Source organism: Pediculus humanus, genomic scaffold (assembly GCF_000006295.1).
Source record: "Pediculus humanus corporis 1103172107612 genomic scaffold, whole genome shotgun sequence".
NCBI classification, from domain to species: domain Eukaryota; kingdom Metazoa; phylum Arthropoda; class Insecta; order Psocodea; family Pediculidae; genus Pediculus; species Pediculus humanus.
This window is the reverse complement of record NW_002987226.1, coordinates 253,617-266,879: the sequence shown is the minus strand read 5'-3', so window position 1 is coordinate 266,879 and position 13,263 is coordinate 253,617. Positions and strand designations below refer to the sequence as shown.

The window sequence follows — 13,263 nt, the reverse complement described above, 5'->3', positions numbered from 1 at the left end:
TTTTCTCTTAAATCGAACGAACGCTTTCTTACCCTCCCCATCCCCCACCCTTCACCCCCACCCGCTTTTTTTTTAATTATTTATCTTCGCGTTTTTTTTTTTTTTTTTTAATAATAATTTTTTACAAATTAATTATTTCCTGAATTTTTAATAAATTTTTTAATAAAAAAAAAAAAAAAAGAAACTGCTGAAAAAAAAAAAAAAAGGCAGGTAAAAAAAAAAAGAAAGAGAGAGAGAGAGGGAGGGAGAGAGAGAGAGAGAAAGTAAAACGAAAAAAAAAAAAGTAAAAAATTACGAAAGAGTTTTTTTTTTTTTCTGATGAGTCTTAACTTTTTTTTTTTTTTGTTACATTCTCGGTTATAATTACAATTAATTTTCATTATTATTATTATCTTTTCTTTTCCCCCCCCCCCCCCCTCTGTACACTGAGAAGGAAGTCATTTTTCCGCTTGGAAAGCAAAAAAAAAGAAAGAAAAAGAAAAAGAGGGAAAAGGAAAAAAAAAGAAGACAAAAAAAGAAAAAAACAGGTAAATTGTAAAACAAACTAAAATAAAGAGTAATTGTTATTATTATTATTATTATCATCATCATTATTACGGTTAGAATTTATTATTATTATTTAGAAAATAAAAGGAAAAAAGAATCAAAAAAAAATAAAATAAAATAAAAGAAATGTGAGAGATTCCCTTGTCTTCCTTTCGTTTCATCTGGAAAGTTTTTTTATTTTTCCAATTCTGACAGTTTGACGTGTGTTTTTCCCTTTCTCTTTCTCTCACTCTCTCATTCTCTCTCTTTCTCTTTCTCTCTCAATGGTGAACTGCACAATTTGCGAAAAAAAAAATTTTCTTCTCTCTTCCAAAAGATATTCCCTTGTAAAATCCTTTTTTATATAAAAGTGACATGAGTATAGAAAACAACGGGAAAAATTTTTTTTTCCTTTTTTTTCATTTTTATTCTTTCTCTCTCTCTCTCTCTTTTTTTTTTTTATTAAAAATTATTCATTATTTTAATTTCTTTTTTTTAACCGTCATTTTGTTTGTTTGTTGTTGTTGTTGTTAACAACAACCGTGTAAAAAAATACGAAAAGATATTCGATGATGAAGGATAAAATTAAAAGAAAAAAGAAAAAGTTTCAAAACGTCCGCGCGGTTTCAAAACATGAAAAAAAAAAAACTTTAATAATAATAATAATAATAATAATTAAAAAAATATAAAATTTATTCGCGATATTAAAAAAGTTTTTTTTAAAAAAAAAAACCGTTAAAACAAAATGGCGTCGAACACTGGGTGGGAGAAGGAAAAAAAATTAAATTTATTTAAAACGTAATAATAATAATTAATGTAAAATAATATTATTATTATTTTTTGTGCCAAAACGAATCAATTTTTAACGACGGCAACAAACAATCAAACAAACAAACACAATAACAGTAACAATAATAATAATAATTTTTCATTTTCTTAATTTATATTTAATTACATTTCGTAATTATTGAATGTTTAACATTTCGATATATTTTAATAATTTTATTTTAACTTTCACGTGACGACATTTTTATTTTTCTCCCCCCTTCCTCCCCTCCCATGACGTCATTTTTTCAAACAGACGAAAATTTATTCCAATTTAAAATCGTCCGACTGACAATCGAATATTATCGAATTCGTGGGGATTTAAAATTTTTTTAAGTCGTTGTTGTTGTTGTTTTTTTCCTTTCCTTTTACCAAGAAGAAGAAGTAAAAAAAGGAAAGGAAATAGAAAAAGGAAAGAAAAAGAAAAATTAATGGTAATTTGTGAATTGCGTGAAATTCAAAATTTTCAAATTTCTCTCCTCCGAATACAAATTACTTTTAAACCAAAATAAAATTAAGTTAAGGCAACTCAAAAATGTTTACGAAATGTAAAATTTATATAGAGAGAGAGTGAGAGAGTGAGAGAGAGAGAGAAGAGAAGAGAGAGAGAGATCTTTTGATACACATAAAATACAGAGGAGGCCTCAGGATGTTGTTGCCATGGTAACACATTTCATGGATAACACTGGAACACGGTGATTTTTAGACGAATTGATAAAATTAATATCAACTTTTTCGGTTGAGAGTGAGAGAGACAGAGACAGAGATAAAGAGAGAGATAAAGAGAGAGAGATCGGTATAAGGGTAAAATGGTGGGTCCGTGCGGGGTTTTTTCAGGATTTGCGTGTGCGTGCCTGTGTGTGTGTGTACTAAAAGAGTCAGGAAAATAAAAAAAAGGATGGAGGAAAACGACGACGATGACGATGACGACGATGACGACGACAACAACCGAGAAAAGCAATCACGGTCGACACATTCGTGATGAGAAAAAAAAAAAAAATTTCCCCGTTACGGAAAACGCAAAAACCGACGGAAAAACGTTTTAAACCTTAAAAATTTTTTTTTTTTTATTATGATTTTCCATCCGCAAAAAAATCCATTCGAAATTTTCTCTCTTTTATTTTCGATTGATTCGTGGGTGCGTGCGTGTGTGCGTGAGCGTAAGAGAGAGACAGAAAGAGAGAGAGAGAGAGAGAAAAGCGATTTATCATAATGCCACGAATAAATGATATAATTATAACGCAAGTTTTTTTTTTTTTACATCACTTTTCCTTAAGTCTGAGAGAAAACAACTTGTGTTTTTTTCAATATAGAATAAGAATTATTTGATTTATAAATGTTTGTGGTTTTGAGTCAACATGATTTATTTTTTAATTAATTTTTTTTTCTCTGTGGGGGAATGGGGATGGGAAGAAAGAGAGAGAGAGAGAAAAAACAGAAGAAGAAAAAAGAAAAAAAAATTAAAAGAAAAACTCAAAAATCGATTTTTTTTTTTTATCTCTTTTCCTTTCTTCTCCCCCTTCTCTCTCATTCTTTTTTATTTTTCTTCTTCGTCTTCTTCGTCTTCTTCTTCTTCTTCTTTTTATTCTTTTTCCTTCCTCCCTCTTCCTCTTCCCTTTGAATTAAAAGAAATTATTACATTTGGGTGAAGAGGTGTATCTGTAAACCGAGTGGCTATATATTTTCAAGGGTCATTAACTATATAGAACAGATTTAACATTAAACTAGAGCTTTTGCTCCTTCTTCTGCTCCTTCTATTGCTGCCTCAGCTTTTCTTTTAACTGAAACCGAAAAGATGTTTTTCATAACGAATTTTTTTTCCTTTTTCTTTCCTCTTTATTATCATTATCATTATTATTATCGTCGTCGTCGTCGTAGTCATTGGCAAAGTTTAAATTTCCTTCTTTTTTTTTTTTTTATCGTGCTTAAAACGTATTTTTTATTTCATTTTTTTTTTTTTTTTACGTTTTCGCATAAGACTCGACACCTCGTAAAAAATAAAGAAAAATTTATTTACTCTATGACTTTATTTTAATATACATACATATATCCTTATTACTTTGTATAGTTTATTATTAATAAAACGGAAAATTTTTAATAGATCGTAAAAAAAAAAAAAGAAAAATTGCGGGTTTAAAACGATTGTTGTGACGTGCATGCGAGTGCAACGGAAACGAAAAAAAAATATTATTATTATTATTATTATTATTATTATTATTATTATTATTATTTCGCATTGAAAAAAGAAAAAGTGCAAAATTTATGCATTATGTAAAAAAAATTTTTTTTTTTATTTTTTCTTTAAATTTGAAATCGAAAAAAAAAAAGAAAAGAAAATTTTTCAATAATAATTTATGCAGGAACATTATCGCAAATCGATTCAAATTCAAATTCGAATTTTGTATTTTTTTTCTCCCCCTTTTCCCCCCTCCCGTTAAATCACGTGGTTAAATCAAAATTGATAATAATGATTATAAAATGATAAGTATATATATTATTATTATTATTATCGTAGAGAAGACATTTGTAGTTTTTTTTATTTTTATTTTAAATTTTCTCCGTGAAAAACTTTAACCACGATTCAAAATTTTATTGTTCTCTTTTTTTTTTCTCCATCTCTCTTTTTTATCGTTCCCGTTATACTCCTCCCCCTCTCTCTCTCTCTCTATCTCTCTCAATCATTTTATATTTTTAATAATAATAATAATAATAATAACAAATTTTATTATAAGGGGTTTGTTTGACTTGTGTTGTAATAAAACAAAACGTACAACAGCAACTACTACAGGGAAAAAAAATTTATTTTATTTATTATTATTATTATTATTACTTTAATATTTCCGAGTTTTTTTTCTTTTTTTCTTTCTTTCTCCAGTTTAATCGTCCTCGTCTGTCGCGGATAATAAAAATATTATTATTATTATTTGTTGTGTAAAAGTATTGGAAAATCGACCGACTTACATTGACTCGAAAAAAAAAAATTTTACGACTTCAGTAAAAAAAAAATTTTCTTTTTTCTTCTTTACTGGTTTTTATTAAATTTAAATTTTTTTTCATCTCCCCTCCTCCCTCCCCCACAGCATTTTTAGTGGTTTGCAATAATAATAATAATAATAATAATAATAATAATAATAATAACAACAACAACAATAATAAAAATTAAAGTAAATGTTTCAAATTTATTACTAAAAACTAATAAACTAATAAATTCTTTTAAAAAAAAAAAAAAAAAAGTTTCTTTTCGTTCGATATTATCATTATTATTATCATTATTATTATTATTATTATTATTATTATTACGGTATAAAAAAAAAAAAAATAAAATTATTTGACGTCGTCGTCATAACGTTTTAACTTTTATATTGTTTTAAAAAACAATAAATTTCTCTTCTCCTTTTTTCTCCTATCTCTCTCCCCCTCTCTCTCTCTTTCTCTTTCTCTTTCTCTTTCTCTCTACCGTTACAAAAATTATTTTTATGTTTTTCCATGTTTTTAATTAAATTAAATTAATAAACTTTAAATAATAATAATAATAATTATAAAAAATCGTCGCGATAATGTATAAGCGTGTGTGTGTGTGTGTGTGTGTGTGTACGTTAAAGCGCGAAGGACGGAACGATCGACCAATGAGAAAAAAGGAATTTTTTAAATGGCTAATGAATAATTAATTAATCGTCTCGCCGCCGACGTTTTCTGATTATTTTTTCATCGTCGTCGTCGTCGTCTTCGTCGTCTGAATATCAGAATTTATTCATGATTTTTCCCTTTTTTTTTCTTTCATTTTTTTTTTTCTTAACTTTTTTCTTTTCTTTTTTCTTTTTGCATAATTTTTATATTAAAAAGAAAACTTTAAATGAAATTTTTTTTTTTTTTTTTTTTTAACGGAGAAATCAAGTCGGAAGCATCTGTTTTGATAAACGATAGGCCTTCTTTAAAAAAAAAAAAAATCTGCTTTTTCTTACTAAAATTTTCTTTTTTAAAAAAAATATTATTGTATGAGTTTAAAAATTTTTTTTTTTTTTTTTTTTTTTCGAACGAAAAGTCAGTCATGATTATAATCCCGAAAAAAAAGTTTTTTTTTTTTTTTTTTTTCAATTTTATAAAAACGGAAGTGAAAACATTAATTTTATAAAAAACAACGAAAAGAAACTTTTCTTTTTTTTTTAAATCAACGCAAAAAAAAGAAAAGGAAAATTAATTAAAACAATTTAAATATATAAAAATTTATACAACAAACTAATACTACTCGGGTTTTTTTTTTTTTTTAATAATAATAAAAAATTAAAAGTTAATCGATAGGTCAAAAGGTTAAAATATAATCAATTTTATTTATTTATTTGTTTTTTTATATTTTTTAATGCTTTTGTTGTTGTTGTTATTTTTTTTTCGGGGGGGAGGGGAAGGGAACAAGAGAACACGCGCGGAAATAATTTTTTTTCAATGCTCGAAAACCATTCATCTCTCTCTTTCTCTCTCTCTCACTCAATGCCTTTTTGAACTTAAAGAAAATACCTTAGTTAGAAAATTCCGTCGGTAGTTTTTCTTTTTCTTTTTTCTTTTTTTTTTTTTTTTTTTTGTTGAAAAAGGTTCAATTGAAGTTATACTACCGTAAATTAATCCTCTACGAGTTTTTCTTTCATTCCTTCCCCCTCCTCCCCTCCCCCCTTTGAATCCTTTTTGCCAAGAAAATCTTATTTTATGTAATGCGAAAATTTCATCGCTTTCAAACCTATTTTAAAATTTAAATCGTAAATTTTCCACTCGGGATGGAAAAAATAAAAAAAAAATTTTTCTTTTTTCCCTACCTTTTTACCCGCCATACTGTGATATGACTGTGACGTCAAACGTCAAATTTATAATTACGTCACCGTGCGAAATAAAATAAAAAAAAATTATTTTACTGGGGGGAAATTCAATAAAATTTTAAACATTTAATAATATAATAATAATAATAATATGAACGGAAATAACTATCGATAATGATTTCGATTTAAAATCAAATTGCGAATAATTTTTTTACTATATTTATATATATCGATATAATAATATAATAATGATAATAATTTTAATAATTTAATGCAAAATAAAACGAAAAAAAATACGGAGGCGTCTTATATATTAAAAAATTATTATTATTATTTTACTTACTCTCACATAAAAATAATAAAAAAATAAAAATCGATCGAATTTATTATTATTATTATTATTTTTAATCATTTAAAACAATTTTCGTTTTATGTTTTGTTTAGTCAGTAAAGGTTTTGTGTTGGAAAAAAACATCTGGCAAAACATTATTTTCCCGAACTAATTTTTAATTGAAACATGTCGGAGGACGACAGAAAACGAATAATGTTGCGGTTTTAAGAGAAACTTTCTCGGTTATTTGTGTACCGCCGTTTTGTCCGCCGGGAAAACCTTTGAGAAAAAAAAACAAAAAAAAAAAAGTTTTCCTTTTTTCTATTTTTCCTCTCTCTCTTTCTCTCTCTCTCTTCCCCACTTCTCCCGACTTCCAAATTCTGACAGCTACCCTTCCCACTTTGATTCCTTCCGCTTTTCCTTTTGTTATTTCGGTAAAAAAAAAAAAAAAAAAAAAAAAATTTTCGAATTCGAATTCGAAAAAAAAAAAAATTGTAATTTATTTTTAAGAGTCGTAAAAATGGACATTAAATGTGGGGGGTTCCTATTTTAACAATATTAATTACAATAATTACAAAAAAAAATTACAACAATTCTATTGACGTAATAATAACGACGGAAACGACAGCAAATTATCTAATATCATTTCTCCCTGATACCATTTCTTCCTCCCCCCCCCCCCAAAAAAAAGAAGAAAAGAAAAAGTTTTTTTTTTTTTTTTAAAACATATTTCAACTCATTCTCATATAATTTCCCCTTTCCCTCCCCCAAAAAAAAACTAATTACGTAATAAAATAATTAATAAAAAAAAAAAAGAAAAAAATTTTTCCCCGTTATTAACGTTGATAAAAATTACTTTCGAAAACTATTATTATTATTAATTTATTACTATAATTATTATTATTATTACTTTTTTTTAATTATTTTTTCATCATCGAGTAATATATATATATACGTGCATCCAATCTCTCTCTCTCTATTGTTTTTCTCTTGAAAAAAGAGAAGAAAAATAAAATCATCATCATCATCATCGTCGTCGTCGTAATGAAAAAGAGTTATAATTAAAAGGGTAATAAATAACTTAGCGAGGGTAACAAATTAAACGAACCGTAAGAAATTAGGTGGTACGGGGATGTGGGGGGAGGAGCGAGGGGGGGCGAGGGGCGCACACGAACCATAAAAAAGAAAACCACCGAAAAGTTAAGTAAAATTATTCGTCGGCGGTAAAACTCATTGAGTAATTAATTACCTGTAACAATTTGTATTTAATGTTAATCAAACGAGATCCACAGGTCTAAACGTATTATTTACAGTTTACACAGGGTGGCCAACTTAAATAATAAATAAAATCATCATCATTATCCCAAAACCTTTAGAGAAAATAAAAAAACAAAACATTTTTTTCGAGGAAAACTTTTTTTTTTTCTCTTTTTTCTTTTTTTCGGAGTGAAAAAAAAAAAAAAACAAAATGTCACATGATTATTTAAAAACGACATGTTGCCGACGATGATGATGATGATGATACTTTTTAGTTTATTTAAAATACGACAGAGCGCGTCGTTAAGAAAATGAGAAAAATCCTTATTATCATCATCATTAGTAGTTTTTACATTCGTCGTAATATTTTCACGTTTTCTTTTCTTTTTCTTCTCATCTTCATCTTCTTATTCCTTTCGTACATTTTTTCATTTATTTTCTTTATTGGAATGGTTAATAAAATTTTGTTTGAAGAAGAAAAAGAAGAATCCGAAGAAGAAAAAGGAGAGAAGAACTGTTATGACTGGCGTGACGTAAACTTTTGTTTGAAAGCTTGAAAAATTTCACGTGCCTTGAATATTTTCTCTATGGATTAAATCAATTCGTGATATAAATTTTCTATGAACTTATTTTCCGCCTTCCACTTTAAATTTTTCCCTTTTTTCCTTTTTTCCCAACATTCTCATTTTGTTTTGTTTTCTTCTTACTTTACTTACTATTATTACATTTTTTTTCTTCTTCTTCCACTTTTCTTTTTTTTTGTTTTACCGTTTAAATGCATTTAGTCGGTTTTACGACTTTTCAAACCGAAGCTTACTTACGGTTTTTTTTTTTTTTTTTTTGATTTATGATCTTTTTTATTATTTAAATCCTTCGGTAAATTTTTTTTTTCCTTTTTTCGAAACTTTTAGTTTCGAATCTCCTTTTACCAACGAAGAGATTTAATTTTTTTTCCTTTTTTTTCTTTCTTTTTTTGTTCGACTCGGTTTTTTTTTTGTAAAAAGCAAACAACAGCAAAAAAATAACAGTAAAAGGTTAAATAGAACGAAAAAAAAAAAATTTTAATTTTAATTTGTTTTACCTGTTGAAAATACCTTTTTTTTCTCCTAACATTATCATTATCATTCATGATTTACCTGAAAAGTAATTACGTAAAAAAAACGAAAAAATTTTCTTTTTTTGTGTGTGTGCTCGTGTACGTGTGCGCGAGCGTCGCCTTTTAATCTTTTTAAAATGGTCATTTAATTAAAAGTTAATTGCTTTTGCGTGGCAGCAGAAGAAGAAAAAGAGAAAGAAGAAGAAGAAAGTACAAAAAAAATTTACCGACATTTTTCAACAGGATTTCATAAATTTTTTTTTTCTTTTCTCTCTTTCTTGTATATAAATATAAATCGATTAAAAATAAAAATCATTTAATGGCGGATAAACAAAATTAAATGAAACGAAGTAAAATAATTTAAAAAAAAAAAATAAAAGAAAGCCAGAGAGAGAAAAAAATGAAAATTGATGGGGAGCGAAACAGAGAGAGAGAGGAAAGCGATGGAAAATGGGGGAAAAGGGTGGGGGCAGAAGGAAAATGTCAAAACATAAAAATAAAAAAAAATTTTCCCAGTTCACCAAGTTAAGTTATTGAGGGCAAGAAAAACGTCACAAACATATAAAAAAAAAATAAAATAAAATAAAAAAATAAACGAGAAAAAAAAAGAGAAAGAGAATGAAAAAGAAAAAGAAAGAAAGAAAAAATTAATTTGAACACGTTTTTTTTGTACGTACACACAACAGCAGACAAAAAGAAAAAGGGAAAAAAAAACATTTGTTGAAAAATAAATACGAACCGTGAATGATTTAAAATAATAATAATAATAATAATAATAGTAATAATAATAATGATGATGATGATGAGAAAGGTGTAGAAGAAGGATGAACGATAAAAAAAAAGAAAAGAAAAGAATGAAAAAAAGTATCAAAAAAATTACGACAGCAAAATAAAAAAAAAAAATTTTTTTTCTTCCTTCTCCTCTCCTCCCCTTCTCCCTCCTCCTCCTACCCCCACGAAAATGCATTATTCATTTTTTTACTTTTTTTTCAGTTACCCAAAAATTTAAAAAAAAAAAAAAATTTCCTTTCGAATTTATCGATTTTTATAAAAAAAAAAAATGAAGTTAATATATATAGAAAAAGCAAATTATTTCCAATTTTCTACTTACACGACAATTTTTTTTTTTTTTTTTTATGCAAAATAACGTTTTATAATTTTTTATATTTATACATGTATAAATCATTATTTTTAAATATTAAATTAAATTTTTCTTTTCTTTTCTTTTCTTTCCTTTTTCTAGAATAATAAATTTTTTTCTATTTTGTTATTTTTACCCCTACAAATTACCAACAAAAAAAAAAAAATAACAAACGTCACAACAAATTGGTTGTTTTATTTTTTAATTACAACAACAACAACCACAACAAAATAATTTAAAATTTTTTTTTGCCTTCCTCGTTTACTGCCCATCCATTTAAACAAAATCAAATATGGCGGTATAATTAATAATAAATTTCTTCCCTCTCTCCTTCTCTCTATTTTACTTTCCCTTATTTTCCCCCAAATTTTCCGTCTTTTATTTTTCTATTTTATATATATTTATACAATTTTCATAAAATTATTTTGAAAATATATTGTGCGTGGCCATTTTTAAAATTATTCTATAAAACATTCAAAAACAAAATCAAGGAAAAAAACGAAAAGAAAAGAAAAGAAGGGATGAAGTAGTCAAGATCGAATGAAGGTCTGGCGGGGGGAGGGGAGGGGGGGGGTTTGGTGTTGTGATGGAAGTGGGTAGAAGAAGGGAGAGTGCGCAAGGGTTTTAAAATTCTAAAAAGGGATGAATAATTAACAGTAGTGCCAAAGGGTTGATTTATTGCGACAGACCACGTTTAGAAATGAAATGTGTATTAAGGTTGAGGGTTTTACCCGTCTACTAAATCTAACGCAACGAATCCTTAATCAAAAAAGATTTTTACCTTTTTAACTACTACCGGACAACAGGAGGAAAAAGAAGAAAGGAAAAAAAAGGTTTAAATAAGGTTCACTTGGTAACACGGTTAATTTTTTTTTTTTTTTACATTTTTACTTTTATAAAAGTATATATAATAACAAAAATCTCTTTTATTTCCTTTCCTCTTTCCCCTTCCCCTTCCTTTCTCCCCTCCCAAGATTTTTACCCTTAAAAACTTTTCATTCCACTCATCGCAATTTTTTTTTTTTTTTCATCCCTTATATATACATACACAGACAATTTTTTTTTTTTTTTTTGAATTATTTAAAAATTTGTTATAAATTTATTTTTAAGTATTCCGCCCTTTTTTCCTTTTCATGTTTTCACCCTTCTTTAGTTTTTCCCTTTTTCTCTCCCCCACATTTTTTTTTTTTATTAATGGGATTTGGTTTGTAGTTTTCATTTTATTATTATTATTTTTTTTTTAAGGTCGATTTATCATATCTTCCTTTTTGACTTTTTTCTTTTTTTTTTTTTTTATTAAAATTTTCAAGTTAGGAAGAATGATGTATTATTGGGTGGGTTTTTTATTATTTTTTTTCTTCTTCGGAATTTTTTTTGGGGGGGTAAAAATTCGTGTTTTCATTTTATTAAACGTTTAAAAATTACATGAGTCGACGTATCTACGACGATGACGTCAACGATGACGACGAGGGGAAAAATAATGTTGTGTAAAATTCATTATTGTTTCCTAATTCGACACGTGATGATGCATGCACACTCGTTTGTGTTGTGTTGTGTGTTACAACCAACAATTTTACTTTCTCTCTCTCTCTCTCTTTCTCTTTCTCTTTCCCTTTTTGATTACTCGTGACACGATGAAAAAATAAAAACGATTTGATAACTTGCAAAAAAAAAAAAAAATAATAATTTTAATAAATATACGATGGAGGGGAGTGGTAATATGTGGGTATGATACAACCTCGTGAAAAAACATCGTTCGTGACATATTGAAACTGATAATCTGACAAATAAATGGATATTAGCGTGTTTATGATAGTCATTACCAACATTACGAAAAAAAAAAAAAGAAAAAAACGCAAACGAAATCAAAAACGTTGATGATTGTTTACCGATGACGATTTCAAATGAAAAATAAAATTTTTATCATTTAATTACTATTAATAAAAAATTAATCTTTTTTTTTTTTCGTTTGTTTGATTTCAGAAAAAGCACAGAGGACAGTTGGCAAGCATGTGCGCATTAGGATTTGTCTTATTCGGATTACTTTTAATAAGAGTTCTATTAATGGGAGCCAAATCTCCGGTTTTTGCCTCATCCGACAATCCTTCCAGTAGATGTTCGTCGAGTTTAACAAGGACATTAACTTTTTTCTACCTTCCGTCATTTAATTTTTTCCTTTTTATCTATCCGAAATGGTTGAGCTACGATTGGTCTATGGATTCAATACCGAGGATAGCATCCGTGTTCGATTTAAGAAACGTCGTTTCGTTTATTTTTTATTACGTCATTTATAAAATAATTAAATCCTCCGTTGGAAAATTGAAAGGGCCTAAATCTCAACCTACGGTCGACGATCTTTTAATATGTCACGTTTGCAAAGCTTATTTAAATTATCACGGATCTAATTTAAATAAAAATATTAATTATAATTATAATAATAACAACAACAACAACAACAATAATAATAACAACAACAACAACAACAATAATAACAACAACAACAACAATAATAATAATTGTTTGAAATTTAACAATAGAGAAAGTATGTACGTTTATAAAAGTTCGTATCAAAAATCAAAGTGCGATTGTTTAAAATGTTTACAATTAAAATACAAAAATTGGATTTTGGTTAACGGTCGCGGTTCGACGTCATCGTCGTCGTTATCGTCGTCGTCGACGATAACAACTTCCGGTAAATCCCCGAGTCAAATAATATTAATTTCATTAGCTTTTTTAATTGTACCTTTCATACCGGCAACAAATTTATTCTTTTACGTCGGTTTCGTCGTTGCCGAAAGAGTTTTGTACATACCCAGCGTCGGGTATTGTTTGCTCGTGAGCTTCGGTTGTAATTTATTATATAAAAAAATCAACAAGAAGGCTGTGATTAGATGTGCTACGGTAATTTTATTTACCACATTCGTGGTTAGAACGATTACGAGAAACAACGAATGGTACAATGAAGAAACTTTATACCGTTCTGGAATATCAATCAATCCGGCAAAATGTGAGTATCGATTAACAATAACAATAATAATAATAACAACAACAACAAATTAATTTTTTACTTTCGTTTTTTAAATTCTCCATTTTTATTTATTTATTTATTTATTCCTCTTAATAATAATAATAATAATAATAAAAAGGAATCTTCTTAATCGTCTTTATCGAGTGTTTATAGATTTAAACTTTAAACTTTGTTATTATTATGCAAGATATAATTTAATTAAAAATAAATTAAAGATTTAAAAATTTTATACGGAAAAATACAAAAAAAAACGGG

The 13,263-nt window shown here is 27.0% G+C and overlaps 1 protein-coding gene across 1 annotated transcript; it reads left to right on the top strand.

Annotated features, from left to right (window-relative positions):
* Positions 1 to 11,771: 11,771 nt before the first annotated feature.
* Phum_PHUM241820 (smile protein, putative) lies at positions 11,772 to 13,040 on the top strand (the record flags this gene model as incomplete). The annotated part of the gene is made up of 2 exons (XM_002426170.1): positions 11,772 to 11,795; positions 11,964 to 13,040. 2 exons carry the CDS (start codon positions 11,772 to 11,774, stop codon positions 13,038 to 13,040), a joined length of 1,101 nt encoding a protein of 366 aa, XP_002426215.1.
* Between the last annotated feature and the right edge of the window lie 223 nt (positions 13,041 to 13,263).